The sequence below is a fragment of the Leucoraja erinacea genome, chromosome 3 (assembly GCF_028641065.1).
Source record: "Leucoraja erinacea ecotype New England chromosome 3, Leri_hhj_1, whole genome shotgun sequence".
NCBI lineage: Eukaryota > Metazoa > Chordata > Chondrichthyes > Rajiformes > Rajidae > Leucoraja > Leucoraja erinaceus.
Genome location: NC_073379.1, coordinates 13,177,557 through 13,198,359, shown reverse-complemented (window position 1 = coordinate 13,198,359; position 20,803 = coordinate 13,177,557). Strand labels below are relative to the sequence as shown.

The 20,803-nt window shown below is 43.3% G+C and overlaps 1 protein-coding gene across 2 annotated transcripts in view; it reads right to left on the bottom strand.

Annotated features, from left to right (window-relative positions):
• LOC129695303 (soluble lamin-associated protein of 75 kDa-like) overlaps positions 1-20,803 on the bottom strand; it is an 83,960-nt gene that overhangs the window by 4,545 nt on the left and 58,612 nt on the right. Inside the window, exons 6-13 of one of the 2 annotated variants that reach the window (XM_055632126.1) lie at positions 20,493-20,672; positions 18,540-18,668; positions 13,452-13,585; positions 12,512-12,566; positions 6,332-6,473; positions 5,209-5,356; positions 3,682-4,371; positions 1,556-2,124 (exon numbers count right to left, since the gene is read on the bottom strand). In XM_055632126.1, the coding sequence (XP_055488101.1) occupies positions 1,570-2,124; positions 3,682-4,371; positions 5,209-5,356; positions 6,332-6,473; positions 12,512-12,566; positions 13,452-13,585; positions 18,540-18,668; positions 20,493-20,672 (2,033 nt within the window). In that variant the 3' untranslated portion in view covers positions 1,556-1,569. The remainder of the gene's footprint in view (positions 1-1,555; positions 2,125-3,681; positions 4,372-5,208; positions 5,357-6,331; positions 6,474-12,511; positions 12,567-13,451; positions 13,586-18,539; positions 18,669-20,492; positions 20,673-20,803) is intronic. The other variant, XM_055632125.1, reaches the window with a different exon arrangement.

Sequence of the window (20,803 nt, the reverse complement as noted above, 5' to 3'; positions counted from 1 at the left end):
AAATGTGTCCCATATGCATTGTAACAAATATAAAGATTAGATCAATGCTAATGTTAAAAAAAAAAGTCGATTAAAAAATCTCAATCAAGATCTGTCCAATTTGGGCTAATATTCAATGGAATTTTGTTCAAGATCTGCAAAATAGCTAAATTTGACAATATTTTGCCAGAAAGAAAGACATTTATTATGACAAGACTTCACTGTAAAAAATATACATACAAAAAATAACATTCTAGTACCAATGTCACTTAATACATAAAGATTTATTCAGTACATTTAAAAGCTTTCATTATTCCCTTCCTAGTCCAGTTATAGTGAATCACAATGGTGCTGTGGAATTATAAAAGGCAATTAAATAAGTTTCTTAACAAATAAGCCGATTATTAGAAAGACAGTATTGACACCACATGAGGTACAAAACCACATCACATTGGAAGATGTAATCACAATGGATGTATGGCACTCATTAACCGTCCTTGAAGCTATATGATGGACCAGAAACTTCAGATACCACGTAAAGGAATTGCCAGTTACTTCCATTACAAGATTAGCATTTTGTTTCGAAAATGCTGATGCTTTACTGTACTGACCAAACTGCAAAAAAAAAAAAAGCTTTTAAAAGCATTAGACAATAAAACAAAGTGAGTTGTCACAAAGTTAAAACTTTGAAAAGGATCTGTCATGTGTGGTTAAAGAAAAATCATTCTTATCATTGTGATTCTGGAACTATGATAATCAAATCAGAAAAAAATAATCCAGAATTTGTTCTAAATTACCTCGGAAATAAATCTGATAATTGTGAACGCTTTTCCAATTTGCCTGATCACTGCATCCCTCCCTGCTTTTATTCTATATTAGATTGAGGAAAATTATGAACTATTCTAACACTAGATATTTAGTATCAGATCCAAAAATGAATAATGAGTAGAAAGCTCAAAACATCAGTGCCAAGACATGCCTGTTTGAAGTTACAATAGACATCAGTGGCTATAATACTGTGCTGTATTAGAAGGTCTGGACTAAACCTACTATTCTGACGCAAACAGACAAGTAATACAAAGGCTTTTCTTTGGATTACCATTCAGAGCACTGAAGTCAAACTGAATCTAAAGCTAAGAAGATACTATTAACACACTGCATTTTTGCACATTAGGTACAATATTCAAAGATTACTACCAAAAATGAAGTTTAAAAACAACTTCAAAATTAAAACAAGCTACAAAGTCAGCTGTTAATAAATTTAGTTTATAGGCCACTGTCCTATAGTACATCAAATTAAACATTTGTAGCATCATTGTATTCTATCATGAACATTCCGAAGTTAAAGTGATGCTTATAAAACAGGCTTCCTCATAAATGGGGTTTCCTTTTTCAAACTGAAGATGCAACATCAAAAATCTGCATTAGAATTTAATTTTTATTTAATAGTGTTGATGAAATGGGAGTGTCTGTTAATGGAGTACAGGAAAACAGGGCTTGAAATATCCCACTATCACACAATATAGCTGGAATTTTGCACCTCCTGTAACAAAGTGGATTACAATGCGTTACATACATGGTGTAACGTGTTCATGCCGCTACCTTGCTTCGTTTCTTGGGAGGTCCTTTGTTTCCCTTGACTTTCCTCCTCAAATTTCTCCTATCCATAACCGGCACTTCCGTTTCCATCTCCTCCGAACTACTGTCGACACCCTTCTCAGCCACAGCCGACGAGGACTGATCTTTCAGATCGATTTCTTTGGCTTCATCTGCTTCTGGATGGACAGCCGTAGCCTGCTTCTGCGAAACATCCTGAAGTTCAATCATCAGCAAGGGACCAAGACTGAGGTCCATCGGGGCATTGGACTCCGCTGGTTCACCATCCTGCTGTGCCGAGTCAGTCTTTGTCGCGCTGGACGTGGCATCGCTCTCCGCACCACTATGTTGAGATACTTCCTCATTAACAGACTCATGACCGCTATCGGGTGTCTTCTCGTCAGCTTGGACATCAGGCTGTTCTGTATGTTCGGATAGTGCATCTTTATTTGGATCAGTTACATTGTGGTTGGAAGGGGTGCAGTCGGCTGCTGGATCCTGCACTGGTTCATCTTCTTTGCTGTCATTCTGCTCAGCGACGTCTCCATCCTGAACAGGAAAAGTAAAGAACTCTTAGCCACAATAATAATCACAATAAACATGGGTGAATAAACAACATCAATTCCCAATAACATTTACATTAACATCACTTTACTTAATAGTTTCACCCCTAGCTTTTCAAGAAGAAACATTTATTTGCAGAAAGATGAGGCACAAGAAACTGCAGATGCTGGGATCTTGAGCAACAAAGTGCTGGAGGAACTCAGTTTTCCAGGCAACATCTGTGGAGGGAATGAACATGACATTCTGGGTCAGGGCCTCACTTCAAACTAACAGAATATGAGTGAAGAAAGCAGGAAATGAGAAGTGATAGGTGGATACAGGCAAGGTGGGGAGATGAACTGATTGGTGGAATGTGACAAAGGCTAAAGAAAATACAATGGAGAGAAAGATTTTGGATGGAGAGACGGGAGGAGGGGATAAAAGAAAATCTGGGACTTAGGATGGAAGGTGAGCATCCTGCAGGGAGGGAGAGTGTTGGGAATGAGAGGGCAGGTAAGTGGAGTATGACTTGAAATTAGAGAATTCAATGTTCATGTTGTTGGGCTGTAACTTCCCAGTACCTTTTAATGCCACTGGGTTGCAGGAAGACATTAGGGTGAATGGTTAGTATATTTCCTCACATCTTCAAAACGTGTAGATTTGTAGGTTAATTGGCCTCTGTAAATTGCCAGGTGGGAATGGATGTGAAAATGGGATGAGGGGGAACTAGTGTAAACAATGGTCAGCATGGACTCAATGGGCCAAAGAGCCCGTTTCTATGCTGTATCTCTAAACTGAAACTATATCCACGAATAGTGTCTGCTGTTAGATTTTGCATGCAAATAGAGCAGTGGCTAATTGGGCAATTTTGATAAAGAGAGAGAGAGAAAGAAAGAAAGAGAAAGAGAGAGAGCAAGAGAGCGAGAAGGAGAAGGAGAGAGAAATAGAGAGCGAAAGTGAGAGGCAAAGGGATAGAGAGAGAGAGAGGGAAAGAAAGAGAAGGAAAAAGAGATATCAGCCATGAATGAATGGCAGAGTAGATTCAATGGGCTGAATGGTCCAATTCTACTATAATTTGTTAAATACAAAATGGAGATTATCTGCAAGTCATATAGCACCTGTGGAGAAAGGAACAGCATGTCAGGCTGAACTGGCAAAGGAAGGCCACCAGGAAGGATCTACAGCCCCACATGTTAACCCCGTCCCTCTCTCCTCAGATGCGGCCCAGCTTGTTGCATATTTCCAGCCTTTTATATATTTTGTTGTACCATTTAAATTCTTGAAAGGTTATATTGTAATTTAGCTCAAGTTATGGTCCCAAGGTTGGGAGGGTGTGCAAGATTTATCATTGTCTAGTACGTTTACTTAAAAGTGAACTATGTGGCTATCACAAAAGGAAGAAATAGAAGTTACAAATCAGACAACCCAATTAAGTGTACTCCTTCAGTCCATCTCGACAACATTCAAAGCAGAGTCAATATCATCTGCTCTGCTCATTCAACTCACAAAGAAGTTGTTTTGAAAGAAAGTGAAATTGAGAAAGAAACAGAGGTTAAACAGTACCTTTTCCAGCTTGTCGTCTTCATCGCATTCTTTTGTTTCCTCTGTACATTCCGGGTTATCGGGCTCCTCTGTAGAATCACCTGATGCACCGTTAGCAGGATCATTCATTGCGGCTTTGTCCTCCATTTTGGTTGAATCTTCCATTTTGATTGAATCCTCCTCCTCCATTTTGGTTACATCCTCCATTTTGATTGAATCCGCCTCCTCCATTTTGGTTGCATCCTCCATTTTGATTGAATCCTCCTCCAATTTGGTCGAATCCTCCATTTTGATTGAATCCTCCTCCTCCATTTTGGTTGCATCCTCAGTGATTTCTTCTTCACCCATTATCGTCGTATCTTGAGCAGTTTTGACTCCTGGCTTTACAGATTCCAGCGCGGCCACATCTTCAGTCTTTGACGGCTCAGGAGCAATATCTTCCGGAGTTTCTGAGGGTTCTTGTGGAATAACTTCCTCAGAATTAGGACTGGCCTGTTCAGTCTCTGACGCCTGTGGAGGCAATACCTCCTCGGAATCCAACGACTTTGGAGGAATACCCTCTTCACTCGCTGGTGACTCACAAGGAATCTCCTCGAAATTTTGTGACTTCGAAAGAATTACTTCCTCTGTCTTTGACGATTCTTCAGTAACAGAGTCTGCCATTTCATTGTCCACTGGTTCAGTAGCCGACTCAGATGAAGATTCCTTATCCTAAATTTAAAACAAGTGAAAACAGATTATCCTCTAAACTAAACTAAGATTAATGTACCACATAAATATTGATTTTACTTTCCGATATTCATGTTTAGACAACATAGTTTGGTTTCATTTCTTAGACAATGTGATGTGATAAGCAACGAAATATGCTGGTGGATATTTGGTAGCATATTTCAAAAAATAAGTTACACCTCAGAAATAAGGAGCTGCAGATGACGGTTAACACACAAAAGGTGCAAAAGTAATTCAGCTGGTCAGGCAGCATCTCTGGAGAACATGGGTAGGGGACGTTTCGGGTCAAGTCAATGGGTGTTTTTAAAGCGGAGATTGATAGGTACTTGATTAGTAAGGGTGTCAAAGGTTATGGGGAGAAGGCAGAAGAGGGGATTGAGAGTGGGAGAGTCTAGGACTAGAGGTCATAGCCTTAGAATTAAAGGATGTTCTTTTAGGAAGGATATGAGGAGGAATTTCTTTAGTCAGAGGGTGGTGAATCTGGAATTCTGTGCCACTGAAGGCTGTGGAGGCCAAGTCAGTGGATATTTTTAAGGCATAGATAGATAGATTCTTGATTAGCATGGGTGTCAGAGGTTATGGGGAGAAGGCATGAGAATGGGGTTAGGAGGGAGAGATAGATCAGCCATGATTGAATGACGGAGTGGACTTGATGGACCAAATGGCCTAATGATACTCCTAACCCTTGTGACCTTATGAGAGGGAAATATAGATCAGCCATGATTGAATAGTGGAGCAGACTCAATAGGCCAAATGTCCCAATTCTGCTCGTATGTCTTAAGTTCACATCCCCTGCCCCATTGATAACACCCCAATTACCTCATCACCATCTGGTTGCAAAATTTCAATTTCACATACTACAACATCATCTGCTATTAGTTCTGTAGGTTCCTCCATAATGGTGCACTTTTCCTGGTTTTCAGTTATTTCCAGAGCCTCCTCAGTTCTGTCTGTCGTGGGTTCAGAACTGAAAAACATACATATTGCATGCTCGAAATAGGTGTTAAATCTATCTTGATTTCACATATTTACAAATGTTGCTTCAGATAAAGAGACTAATTGGTATCAACTAATGAGGAAACCCACGTGTCACTGGGAGAATGTGCAAACTCCACACAGACAGCACCGGTAGTCAGGATCGAACTCAGGTCCCTGGTGCTGTGAGGCAGCAGCTCTACCCGAAATGTTAACTGGATTTCACGATCCATATTTAGAGTCATTGAGTCATAGAGCGTGGAAACAGGCCCTTTGGCCCAACTTGCCCATACCGACCAACATGTCCTATCTACACTAGTCCAACCTGCCTGCGTTTGGCCCATATCCCTCCAAACCTGTCCCATCCATGTACTGTTCAAATTTTTCTGAAAAGTTGCGATAGTACATGCCTCAACTACCTCCTTCAGCAGCTCGTTCCTTACGCCACCAACTTTTGTGTGATTAAGGTAGCTCTCAGGTACCTAATAAATCTTTCCCCCCCTCACCTTAAACCTATATCCTCCAGTTCTCGAGTCCCCTACAGTGTCCTCTACAAGAGACTGTGCGTCTACCCGATCTATTCCTCTCATGATTTTGTACAACTCTATAAGTTCACCCCTCATCCTCCTGCGCTCCAAGGAATAGAGTCCTAACCTGCCCAACCTCTCAAAATGGATGTCAACCAAGCTGTATATCATCATCATCAAAAACATCAACGGGCACGGTGCATTACAACGCTACATACGACAGTGATTGCAATTTCTACTGGATGTGGATGGCCGTTCGCTCGCTAGGGGCTCATCCGCCCTTTGACAGGTCTTGTTTTTGGTTTTTGGCAAACCAGGTGGGGGAGACGGTTTAGTCGCCGACTATCCCACCATGGAGCAGGTAGCACGGGATTACATGGTACCCGTGGCGGAGTGCGGAACTCCCCACGACCTGACCTGTATACAAGGTGCGCAAATACCTGTTTAGCTCATCTTTAGGCACAACCACCTCCTCTTCGCTGGTCAAACACCTTTGCTCCAATTCAATGTTCCTCTTCTCTTCTTTGGAATGCTTAGATTGGAAATGTCTTCCCCGTTTAGCCACAGGCGGTCTCGTTAGCTCTGGAAGCAAAATATTTTAATAAAATAGGCAGAGGCTTTGCAAGAACCATTTCAAAAGAGAGACATTGCAAGCAATTGCCAACAAAGATTAAAATTGTTTTCCTTCCAAACTGCACTGAAGGCTAAAAATAGGTTTGTTTCAATAAAATGCAACAACAGATTGATTTTGCACCTATGATGAACCACACAATGTTTATGAGACATTATCAAAAGTTTCCCCTAGTAATTCTGTGCCAGTATTAACTTCTACTTTAACTCCGTTCTCAGGAGTATTCAGGTTGAATCAAAGAAACAAAGTCTGAAGAAAGGTCCCGAGCCAAAACGTCACCCATCTTTTTACTGGCGAGAAGATAGGAAAATAGGGTTGAGGAGGAAAAATGGATTAGATATGATCGAATGGCGGAGCTGCCGAGATGTGCCGAACACCAATTCTGCTCCTATATCCTATGGGATTGGGACCAAGTGCTGCAATGACTTGCAGATGATCATGGACCTGGGAAATAAACTGCTTGCAGGCCATTAGAAAGAAGATGTTTAGAAGTAATGCAGTGGCGAATAGACCGACATTTGAGTTTTTGTTTAGTTTAGTTTAGAGATGCAGCGTGGAAACAAACTGTCGATCAGCTATTGCACGCTAGTCAATTAGAGTGCTTGTTAGTAGTAGCCCCGCCTAGTACATGCTTTATAACATTAAGATCTCGCCTACGTCAGGCAGTAGATGTAGCAGCTCGGACATGTAATGTACTGCATATCAAATGCTGTAAGTGTTTAATAAAGATGTGTTGTATCTTTATACGTGTACGAGTCCGATAATTACAAGGTGTCAGATACGTGACTCGGCCTCATTCCGCAGTTTACCAGGATTCTTTTATTTTATCAGTTTTATTTTATCATTTTTCTCTCTCCGTTATGGCTAACTCCTGCCGCAGATCGAGCCCTTTGATCTTTGATTCAGACATCGCTGAGTGATGGCGGCTTTTCGAAAGTGACTACACTCATATCCGCATTGTTTATCGGAATGACACTGATGACTTGAAAGCATCACTACTGCTCAATCTTGCGGGCCCAGAGGCAATGAAGCGTGCCAACAACTTTGAGTTTGCTCCTGCCATTCTGGATGGCAAGGGCAGGTCCTGGTGCCTGCCGAGACCATTGATAACCCAGCGGATCTACTCAGAACATTCAGAGAGCTGTGTGACTTGCCATCAAACCATATAATCGAAAGAACAAAGTTCTATGCCCGTTCACAGCAGGTCGACGAGCCTGTCGAACAATTTATCAGCGATTTAAGACACATGGCTGCGCGCTGTCGTTTCGGTGAGTTGACGAATGAACTTGTGAGAGATAAGCTTGTGGGGGGCATGACTGATAGTACACTGAGGGCTGAGCTTCTTCGCAACACTGAACTGACTCTCGAGTAAGCGAGCCACTCCTATCATATTTCAGAAGTTACTGCACCACATGCTGATCCTGTCTCTTTCAGCCCACGACAGCAACACAATGTTAATCTTGCCAACTACTCCTCCCGTCTGATGCACGATGTCAGAACTGCAACTATTTTCACGCGAGGGGTCGCCAGTTTTGTATAGTTTACGGTAAAACCTACCATCATTGCAAAAAGCTTAATCACTTCGCGAAATGCTGCCGTTCCCGTGAGACTGCCAGTGCTTCAAAAACAAACTTGCACCTGCTTCAACAAGAGTTCTCAGATTCTGACTCCCAAGAGCTCGAAACAGTCTCCCACGAGCACCGTTCAGACAATGCTTATAGCAGCCCTGCTATTCACTCCCTCCTACAATCTTCTAACAAGCGACTTGACCCTGAAGTGACTGTGTTCATAAACACCAGGCCTTTGCTCGCCAAAGTGGATACAGGTGCAAAGGTCAACGTCATGTCAATAAGGGAGTTTAACAAAATCCGGAATGCCGAACGAATGCACAAGGACTCCTCCACACTTCGGGCTTACGGGGGAGAGGTTTTGCATTCGCTCGGAAAAGCTGATTTAAAGTGCCTCGTAGACGAACAGACGCGCACCCTGCCGTTTTACATCGTGAAACCAAACTCAGGGACCCTGCTCGGTTTTAATGCATGCCGCGACCTAGGCCTGGTGTATTTTGGACGTGCCAGCACAGCTGCTACATTCCCAGTACAAAGGCTTGTTTGATGATGGACTTGGCAAGTTGCCTACGAAGTATCGAATCGCTGTAGATCCTACAGTCACACTTGTAGTTCGTGCACCACACTGTGTTCCACATGCCATGCGAGAATGAATACACAATGAACTCAAACGCATGGTTTAAATGGGAGCCATTGCTGAAGTTACCGACCCGTCTGATTGGGTTTCCACCATGGTCATGGCAACTAAGAAAAACAAAGAGGAGATACGCATCTGCCCCAGACATCTGAATACTGCAATCAAGCACGCCCACTACCCGATGAGAACCACAGAAGACGTCGCTGCGCAGATTGGATCCGGTAATGACACAAACCCTTTGGCCCACCGAGTCCACGCTGACCAGCGATCCGCGTACATTAACACTATCCTACACGCACGATACGATAGAACTTTATATTTCCCAGGAGGGAAATTGAACTGCCAACAGTCATAAAACACAAAATACATGAAACATGAAATTAAAGTGTCGAGTGGAAAGGATTGGGGAAGTGCAAAGATAAGGGGGAGGGTCGGGGGGTCAAGTCAGCCTACCCCACGAACGAAGGGGAGGAGTTGTACAGTTTGATAGCCTTAGGGAAAAAGGATCTCCTGTGGCGTTCTGTACTGCATTTTGGTGGAACCAGTCTGATGCTGAAAGTACTCCTCAGGTTAACCAGTGTGTCATGGAGGGGGTGAGCACTAGGGACAATTTACATTTTTTCTGATTACAATTAACCTACAAATCTGCACGTCTTTGGAATGTGGGAGGAAACCGGAGCACCCGCAGAAAACCCACGCGGTCACGGGGAGAACGTACAAACTCTGTACAAACAGCACCCAAGGTCAGGATTGAACCCGGGTGTCCGGCGCTGTGAGGCAGCAATTCCACCGCTGCGCCACCGCGCTACCCGTGTGCCACATGGGTAGGACAGTTTTGAAAAAGGAACTCGCCATAAAGCTAAGAGAGCTCACATGTAAAAACTTAAATCAGCGCGAGTAAACTGGAAAGAGGCTGCATGAGCAGCACGTTGAGGGTGTAGAGACACGAGGAACTGCAGATGCTGGTTTACTAAAAAAACCCACAAAGTGCTGGCATAACTCAGCAGTTCATGCAGCTTCTATGAAGGACATGGATAGGCCATGTTTCAGGTGGGGCCCCTTCTTCACTGATTGTAGCATGGGGTGAAAGCTGGAAAAGTGGTGGGGAGAGGGGTCTGAAGAAGGGTCCCGATTAAAAAAGTCACCCATTTGTGTTCTCCAAAGAATGCTCCTCGACCTACTGTGTTACTCCAGCACCTTGTGTCGCTGTGTAAACCAGCATCTGCAGATCCCTGTTTTAATGTTGGGATGAGATTAAGCAGGCCACGAGGGAACGAGAGGATTGGGGAAAAGGACCCTGGAATGCTGGGAGGAAAAAAAAACCCAAGCAATTCACTTGAATATTTATGACAAAGAAAATCCAGAAATTATCAAAATTAATTTGTAGAACATCACTTTTGAGCATTGCAATGAGAAAATGTATCATTAAAACAGATTTGCCTGTAGGTGGGGCTGTAATAGCAAATGCAAGATAAAATACTCAGGTTTGTAGGTTAATTGGCATGGTAAATGTAAACATTGCCCCTAGTGGGTGTAGGTTAGTATTAATGTGCTGGGCGGCATGGACCTGGTGGGCCGAAGGGCCTGTTTCCGTGCTGTATCTCTAAACTAAAAATTTGATTGCCAATCCTTCCCTTGGGTGCAGATGTAATACAGTAGAGCAAAATGTGGGGGCATGGGTTTTGGTAGTAGGAATAAAGACATGGACCATTTTCTAAATGGGGGGAGAATTCAAAAATCCAAGGTGTATGTTTGCAAGGTTAATTTGCAAGTCAAAACAGTAGTAAGGAAGTTAAACACAGTCTTAGCATTTATTTCGAGAATAGTAGAATATGTAAACAGGGATGTAATGCTGCGGCTCTATAAGGCAACTGTCAGACCACATTTGGAGTATCGTAAGTAATTTTGGGCCCCATACTAGAGGAAGGACGTTCAGCATTTGACGGCAGTGGTCTGTATTCGCTGGAGTTTAGAAGGATGAGGGGAACCCGCGTTGAAACTTACCGAATAGTGAAAGGCCTGGATAGAGTGGATTTAGAGAAAATGTTTCCACTAGTGGAAAAGTCTAGAACCAGAGGGCATAGCCTCAGACTTGAAGGATGTACCTTTAGAAAGGACACGAGGAGTAATTTTTTTTAGTCCGAGTGTGGTGAATCTGTGGAATTAATTGACACAGACGGCTGTGGAGGTAAAGTCATTGGGCGCTCGTAATAGTTGGTTGTCAAGGCTTATGGGGAGATGGCACGTGAAAGGGGTTGAAAGTGAAAGACAGATCAGCCATGATTTAAATTGCAGAGTAGTCTCAATGGGCAGAATAGCTTATTTCTGCCTCCATAACTTACAAACTTTTTTTTGTGTACCAAAACTTCTCAACACTTGCTATTACGCAAGCATCAGCCTAGATGATGAACTGCGCTCTGCTGCACACTGGCAAGTGCCATGTATATTTTATAATGTTCCAAACAATCTCGTCCTTGTGGTTACTTTAAAATATATATCACTAGCACGATTTATCATACCATGAAACCATCACAATGTATAATGCTCAGCATTCCCTATCCATTCATTAACCACACTAAAATAATGTTCTATTTTTATTGAATGTTTCGAGCAATCATCTGAATCTTCTAGTCCATGGATTCCAATCCCTTTCCCCTCAACAAATGGATTAATGGCCATGCGATGAGCTGAATGGCCTAATTCTGCTCCTACGCCTAATATCTAAAACATAAGGCGACCCAAAAATCATTAGATCCTTCAAACATCCCCACACAATACCAATGGGTTAACATTTCAATCCCATCTTCCACCTCAGTTCATCTGATTCCTCTCTCCTGACCTTATCAGGTTAGAAGCACCTCTGAAGATAGACACAAAATGCTAGAGTAACTCAGCGGGACAGGCAGCATCTCTGAAGAGACGGAATGGGTGATGTTTCGGCTCGAGAGCCTTCTTCAAATCAAGAAGCATCTCCTTCCACTTTAAGATGACCCAGGGTGCTGGGCAGCATCTCAGAACCTGGCCAGGCGATGTTTAGGCTTGAGACCCTGCTTCAGACTCTTCTGTCTTTTCATCGATGGCCCTTGTTCAACCATCTGCCTCTCCTCATCTGTTTTGACCACCGTTCTCTTTCCACATCAATCCCACTATCAAAGTACAGCATTTTGTCTTCACTCCCCATGAACAATACCACTGGTCATTCTAACCCCATGCAATGTGAGACAACCTTCTAAACCGTACTCATTTGGTTCTACATTAAATAAGATTGACCAGATATATTTACCAGACCAGCGGTCTGTGGCAATTAATTCCACAGTGCCACATGGAACAAAACTAATGGGGTTTAGTTTAGTTTAGAGATACAGCGTGGAAACAGACCCTTCGGCCCACCGATTCCACAGCGATCAGCTGACCAGCGATCCCCGCACACTAACATTATCCTACACACACTAGGGACAAGTACACATACACCAAGCCAATTAACCTTCAAATCTGTACATCTATGGAGTGTGGGAGGAAACTGAAGATCTCGGAAAAAACCCACGCGGTCACGGGGAGAACGTACAAACTCCGTACAGACAGCACCCGTAATCGGGATCGAACCCAGGTCTCCGGCGCTGCAAGCGCTGTAAGGCAAGGCAGCAACTCTACCGCTGTGCCACAGTGGTATAACAGAAAGTAGTTTTGAAAGCCATGGGTGTAAATTTTATTCTGGTTTCTATCAAGAGAGCAGCATCCAGCATTAGTGATGTAACTTTGAACGTGGACCTATCCGTTAACTCACCTTCTGAAAGGATCGTAGAGACACTCGGCAATTCTTGGTTAGCGTTCGACTCGGCCTGAAAGAACAATATTTCCGTGTCAAATGTTTTTATTTTTTTTTTATAAAATAGCCTGATTAGCGTCACTTAGTCTTTCCTTCTGGTTTATGTACCCTCTCACCAGAACACAAAACAAAAACCCAAACTTACAAAATTCTTAAGGGGTTGGACAGGCTAGATGCAGGAAGATTGTTCCCGATGTTGGGGAAGTCCAGAACAAGGGGTCACAGTTTAAGGATAAAGGGGAAATATTTTAGGACCGAGATGATGAAAACCTTTTTCACACAGAGAGTGGTGAATCTCTAGAATTCTCTCCCACAGAAGGTAGTTGAGGCCAGTTCATTGGCTATATTTAAGAGGGAGTTAGATGTGGCCCTTGTGGCTAAACAATTGGTGCAGGAGAAGGCCATTCGGCCCTTTGAGCCAGCACCGCCATTCAATGTGATTATGGCTGATCATCCCCAATCAATACTCCGTCCCTGCCTTCTCCCCATATCCCCTGACTCCGCTATGTTGGCCCCTGGTTCTGGACTCCCCCAACATCGGGAACATGTTTCCTGCCTCTAGCGTATCCAAACCCTTAATAATCTTATATAAGATTCCTTCTCATCCTTCTGAACTCCAGAGTATGTAGGCCCAGCCGCTCCATTCTCTCAGCATATGACAGTCCCGCCATCCCTAGTGTGTGTAGGATAGTGTTGGTGCACGGGGATCGCTGGTCAGTGTGGGCTTGGTGGGCCGAAGGGCCTGTTTCCACACTGTATTTTGAAAACTAAACTAAACTTCATTTGTTGACACACATGACAGCAATAACTCTCTGGATTGCCATCATTTTAGACTCTCTCCCCCCCCCCCCCACCAGCCCCTCACTGAACAAAAGGAAACAAATCAATGGGAACCTACAGGCAATTCTGTCAGGTTCAGCTGCTTCTTCACGTGGCCAGGCAGCTGGCTTCCACTTTCAGTCTCCGTCAGGACCAGAGATGAAGACTCTCCTCCCACACTTCCCTGTTCATCCTCCTGGGAGATATCCGTACCTCGAGAGAAACACACACGTACCAGTTGGCCACATAGATAAGAGCAAGTCAATTATGCAACAGAAAACAGACTTGGAGTCTTACAGCAAGGTAACAGGCCTCTAGGCCCAACTTGCCCATATCGACCATGATGCACATTATAGCTTTTGTGGCAGTATTTTCCTTTATAAATTCATGTTGGTGGGAAAAGCAAAGTAAAGGCAGGCATTTGTATCGCACCTTCTAGGACACCCAGAATTAATGTACAAACAATTTTTGATGTGTCGTCATTATTGCAAAGTAGCGAATGCCACAGCAAGTCTGTTCATGGCTAACGAGAGTTAGAGAGTTATACAGCAGGGAAACATCCCATCGGCCCAATTTTCCCATGCCCCCATCAAACTAGTCCCCCGCATTTGGCCCATGTTCCTATAAAATCTTTTTATCAATGTATCTGTCCAAATGTCTTTTAAAAGTTGTATTACCTGTTATAGAAAATACACTTCGGCAACTTATTATGTGGTCTCACCAGAGCCTTTCTTCTGCAGTTGTATAGGGCTCTGGTGAGACCACATCTGGAGTATTGTGTACAGTTTTGGTCTCCTAATTTGAGGAAGGACATCCTTGTGATTGAGGCAGCGCAGCGTAGGTTCATGAGATTGATCCCTGGGATGGCCGGACTGTCATATGAGGAAAGATTGAAAAGACTAGACTTGGATTCACTGGAGTTTAGAAGGATGAGGGGGTATCTTATAGAAACATATAAAATTATAAAAGGACTGGACAAGCTAGATGCAGGAAAAATGTTCCCAATGTTGGGCGAGTCCAGAACCAGGGGCCACAGTCTTAGAATAAAGGGGAGGTCATTTAAGATTGAGGTGAGAAAAAACTTTTTCACCCAGAGAGTTGTGAATTTATGGAATTCCCTGCCACAGAGGGCAGTGGAGGCCAAATCACTGGATGGATTTAAGAGAGAGTTAGATAGAGCTCTAGGGGCTAGTGGAATCAAGGGATATGGGGAGAAGGCAGGCACGGGTTATTGATAGGTTATTGATCAGCCATGATCACAATGAATGGCTGGCGTGGAATGTGCTGGCTCGAAGGGCCGAATGGCCTCCTCCTGCACCTATTTTCCATGTTTCTATGTTTCTATTAATGAGACACAAGGAACTGCAGATGCTGGTTTACAAAATAAAAAGGACACAAAGTGCTGCAGTAACTCAGCAGGTCAGGTAGTACCTCTGGAAAACATGGATAGGTGATGTTTCAGGTTGTCCTGTTTTGACGTTTCATACTGAAGGAGGGTTCACAACCTCTCAATGTTCTCCGGAGATGTTACCCAACCGGCTGAGTCACTCCAGCGCTGTCTTTGTTTGGGGCACCTTATTATAGTTGTGTTGCCGAGCTCCCAATGGAGCAGTGATTGCCAGCAGACAACTGCATTTTGTGCTCCTTCCATTATTAACTATTAAAGGCGCACCACAGTGGTGTAGCTGGTAGAGCTGGTGCCTCACAATACCAGAGACCCAGGTTTGATCCTGACTTCTGGTAGTGTACGCTCTCTCAGTGACCATGTGAGTTTTATACTGGTACTCAAGTATCCTCCCACATTCCAAATACATGAAGGTTTGTAGATTAATTGGCCTCTAGAAATTGGCCCTGGCATGCAGGATGTGGATGAGAAGGTGGAAGCAGGTGATCAATGGTCAGTGTGGCCCCAGTGGGTCAGGGTTTCCATGCTGTATCTCTAAACTAAACCAAAGCAAATGGTTTGAATGTAGACACAAAGAATTGCAGTTGCTAGTTTACAATTTAAAAAAAATGCCAGAGTAAATCAAAAGGTCAGGCACTATCTCCGTAGAACAATGATAGGTGGTGTTTCAGGTCAGGGCCCTTCTTCTGATTGCTTCAACCCAATGACTTGAAGGCGTGATTGGATCATGATTGCCCTGGGGAAATGATTCAATTAGCTCTTCTTTCATGCAGGATAATTAAATGTAGCTACTCCTTTCTAGAGAAAGAGCATAAAAGTGCACCCACTTTATAATAGGATTTTGCTAAACATTAGAAATACAACAAACAGTGGAAAAAGTGAGAAATTATAAGCTATTGAGGGCAGCCCAGCGGCAGGAGCTGACGTCTCACAGCATCAGAGACCCAGGTTCCATCCCGACCTTGGGTGCTCACTGTGTGGAGTTTGCACGTTCTCCCCAAGACCTCCTGGAGACGTGCGGGTTGATGGGTAAATGTACCACTGTAAATTGCCCCTTGTGTGTAGGGAGTGGATGAGAAACGAGGATAATATACAACTAATGTGAATGGGTGATCAGTGGTTAGCATGGACTTGGTGGGCCGGAGTGTCAATCTCCATGTAACTGTATATTCCAACTGAGATGAGGGAAACCTTTCTCACCCAAAAAGTTGTGAATCTGTGGAATTCTCTGCCACAGTGGGGCCAATTCACTAGATGATTTCAAGAGAGAGTAATGCCATTGCAGGTACTACCTGCAACCTCCGGCAACCACCTACAACTAGCATCGCAACCGGCTTCGACTAAACAATTACCGATTTTTAAAACGGCAACCTATTTTTAGTCGAGGCCAGTTTTTAATTTTTTTAAATAATCGCCAGAACATAGAAGAAGCAGAAACCACTTTCGACCATTAGGGAGACTGACAAAAACCCCCGGGAACCGCACGGAAACCTTGGGTGGAGCGCAAAGTCTCCAGAGGTTTCCGTTCAGGTTTCCTAAGTGGGGCATTAGATTCTTAGGGCTAACGGAGTCAAGGGATATGGGGAGAAAGCAGGAACAGGGTATTGATTTTGGATGATCAGCCATGGAATGACCTACTCCTGCGTCTATTTTCTATATTCCTATCTCTAAACAAATTAACTCAACTTCACTGATACTCTCAAAATCTGCTTCATCTTGCAATAAACACCAACTGCCTTAGCAGTCACACATTCTAGAGTCATCCCAATTCATCATAAACCAACATCCACAAAGATAGATTATGACATTCAGATTTGAACAAACAGATGTCTTCTAACCCTTTGCAAGCAAAAGAACTAAACTAACAATTAATAGTACTTGACACAATGGGGAAAACAAATCTCCTTCCAGGGATTAGGGCTACAATGCCTCAAAGAAAACAAGTCTCAGAATTCAGTACAAGCCTGCAGGCTCTTCCTGCAAATCAGTTCTGACATGAACATCCATAGACAACAGAATGTAATCTTGGAGGTGATAAACTAATACGTGACAAATAGAGAGAATATTATAGCAGAGCACCAGGCCCTTCATCCCACAATGTCCATGCTGAACATGATGGCAAATTAAACTCATCTCGCCTGCCTGCATGTAATCCATATCCATGTGCCTATTCAAAAGCCTCTATTGTGCATCTTCCTTAAACTTTACCTCTTCAGCTTAAACCCCTGTCCTCTAGTCTTTGCCAATCCCACCTTGCGTAAAACGTTGCAAATGTCTACCCTATCTATCCCTCACAATTTTAAATACATCTATCAGCTCCCTCCCTCTGCGCCCAAAGTACCTGAGCAAAAACATTCAAGATTGTCCAACGTCTCCTTGTAGCTGTGTAGAAAGGAACTGCAGATGCTGGTTTACACCGAAGATAGACACAAAATGCTGGAGTCACTCAGTGGGACAGGCAGCATCTCTGGAGAGAAGGAATGGATAACATTTCGGGTCGTGACCCTTCTTCAGATCCAAAGGATCTGGACCTGAAACGTCTCCCATTCCTTTTCTCCAGAGATGCTGCCTGTCCCGCTGAGTTACTCCAGCATTTGTGTCTATCACTTTGTAACTAATACCCTCTGATTCAGGCAGCATTCTGGTAAGTGCCCGCTCTATTTCGTTGTCTAAATGCATTTCGTTGTCTCTGTACTGTACACTGACAATGACAATTAAAATTGAATCTGAATATAGTCTCCACAACCTTACTGTAATGGGGTGACCAAAACTGCACACATTACACCAGATGCGGCCTAATCAAAGTCCTATCAAGCTGAGATGTCAAAACTGTTTAAAAATAACAAATAGCTGTCAAAATGTGTAGGGACAGGATCTTTAGAGTTTGGATTGATGGAGAGAGGAGATATTTCACTCAGGGTGGCGGGTACATTGAAACATAGAAATATAGGTGCAGGAGTAGGCTATTCGGCCCTTCGATCCAGCACCGCCATTCTGAATCTGTATATGATCATGGCTGATCATCTAAAACCTGCTTCTGCTTTTTCCCCTTATATTGATTCAATTAGCCCCAAGAGCTATATCTAGCTCTCTCTTGAAAACATCCAGTGAATTGGCCTCCACTACCTTTTGTGGCAGAGAATTCCACAGATTCACAACTCTCTGGTTGTAAACGTTTTTTCCTCATCTCAGTTCTAAATGGCCTACCCCTTATTCTTAAACTGGACTCCCCCAACATCGGGAACATTTTTCCTGCATCTAGCTTGTCCAATCTTTTAAGAATTGTATATGTTTCTATAAGCTCCCCTCTCATCCTTCTAAATTCCAGTCAACATAAGCCCAGTCGACCCATTCTTTCATCATATGTCAGTCCCGCCATCCCGGGAATTAACCTGGTGAACCTACGATACATTCCCTCAATAGCAATAATGCCCTTCTTCAAATTAGGAGACCAAAACTGCACAAAATACTCCAGGTGTGGTCTCATCAGGGCCTTGTACAACTGCCGTAGGACGCCCTTGCTCCTAAACTCAAATCCTTTCGCTATGAAACGAGCTGCCGGAGCAGGTAGTTGAGAAAGATACTATAAACAACATTTAAAAAGACACTTGGACGGGTACATGAAAGGGAAAACTTGAGCCAAACACAGGCAAATGGGGCTAAGTTAGACAGTGCATATTGGTCAGCATGGCCAAGATGAAGCGAAGAGCCTTTCTTCTGACTCTACATGAGGCGAGGACTCTGTCAGTCTTCCTGCATTACCTTCTACAGGTGATATCTGTGCCAGAAGCCTGTCAGCAATTAGATTTCGCTGGAAGGGGTGTCCGACGCCTTCAACTTCCCAAAGAAGGTTGCGATCATCAGGATAATTGTTCAGATACTTCTGGCAGACTAAAGAAATGAAAAGAACCCATGAAAAACTTGGAAACACAACGAGTTTAGACTGAGGAGCTTTTTATGTTTAATCAGTCACTTTGTCCAAATAAAGCTCACAGGTTATTGAACTAAATAAATAGTAAAAAGACAAATGAAATTAATCACGAGGCCAGATCCCTCAATGCCTCAAACTTAAAGTTCATCCAACCATTAAAATTCAGCCGCGTCTCAATCTTGCTCGCCTCTGTAAAACTTCATCCAAGTCTAGAGATATAGCTCTTAGGGCTAACGGAGTCAAATGATATGGGGAGAAGGCAGGAACGGGGTACTGATTTTGGATGATCAGCCATGATCATATTGAATGGCGGAGCTGGCTCAAAGAGCCAAATGGCCTACTCCTGCATCTATTTTCTATGTTTCTATGTTTCTAGGAGATTTTGGGAAAGGATTTATACTCTCTAGAATTTAGGAGATTGAGAGGGGATCTTATAGAAACTTACAAAATTCTTAAGGGGTTGGACAGGCTAGATGCAGGAAGATTGTTCCCGATGTTATGGAAGTCCAGGACAAGGGGTCACAGCTTAAGGATAAGGGGGAAATCCTTTAAAACCGAGATGAGAACTTTTTTCACACAGAGTGGTGAATCTCTGGAACTCTCTGCCACAGAGGGTAGTCGAGGCCAGCTCATTGGCTATATTTAAGAGGGAGTTAGATGTGGCCCTTGTGGCTAAGGGGATCAGGGGCAGGCAGGTACGGGATACTGAGTTGGATGATCAGCCATGATCATATTGAATGGTGGTGCAGGCTCGAAGGGCGAATGGCCTACTCCTGCACCTAATTTCTTTCTATGCTTCTATGATGTTGGCATGCACCCATTTCCTTCACTCGGGTGCATTCATTTTCTATTTTTCTGTTTCTAAACCAATACCAATTGTGAATATCCTTGGTAAAATGGGTTGAGTAATCCAAAGATATGTTTAAGAAAGTACTGTGGGAGAGAAGCTGCCTTAACAGTGCCAGAGACCCGGGTTGGATCCTGATTACATGAGCTGTCTGTAGGGAGTTTGTATGTTCTCCCTGTCGCCACTTGGGGTTTCTCCGGGCGCTCAGGATTGCCTTCCACTTTCCAAAGACGTACAGGTTTGTAGGTTAATTAATTTCTGTAAAATTGTCCCTAGTGTGTAGGATAGAAACATAGAAATTAGGTGCAGGAGTCGGCCATTCGGCCCTTCGAGCCTGCGCTGCCATTCACTATGATCATGGCTGATCATCCAACTCAGTATCCTGTACCTGCCTTCTCTCCATACCCCCTGATCCCTTTAGCCACAAGGGCCACATCTAACTCCCTCTTAAATATAGCCAATGAACTGGCCTCAACTACCTTCTGTGGCAGAGAATTCAACAGACTCACCACTCTCTGTGTAAAAAATGATTTTCTCATCTCGGTCCTAAAAGACTTCCCTCTTATCCTTAAACTGTGACCCCTTGTTCTGGAATAGAATAGAACTAGCATACTGGTCAGCACTCTCTTGATGGGTCAAAGGGCCTGTTTCTATACTGTATCTCTAAAACTAAAGTTTGCCTTAAAAGAGCAGCTATGAGCTATCAAGTTTTCGCTCAATTTCCATTAGGCGCTTGCTATATCTTAATAAAATAACAATTGTTTCCATAGATAGAGGAATGGGTGACATTTCGGGTCGAGACCCTTCTTCAGACTCAATGTTTGTTTCAGTTTTATATATTAAACTCACCAGAACCTTTCAAACAGAGTATCCTAATGATGCTATTGTATCAATTGTCAAAAATACAACTTTCTACGGGATTTGATATATTTTTTACCTGCATACATAGATGGCGAGAGTGGATATCTCAAACCCAATGCTTCCTCTGTGAAACAGTCAACAAAATCTTCCAGCATCTGCAGACCATATCCCTTCCCACGGTGCTTCTTCCTCACAAAGATGGTGTCCAGGACAGGCAGCCGGTAGCACCGAGTCAGGAAGGCTTGACACTTGCTTCCTATAGAGTAAAATGATAATAATGGTTGTGATTAATTATTGTCACCTGTACTGAGGTATTAGCAAAAGGCTTTGTTTTGCATGCTATCCAAACAGATCAGATATGCTAGACCATAGATACAAAGATACTGT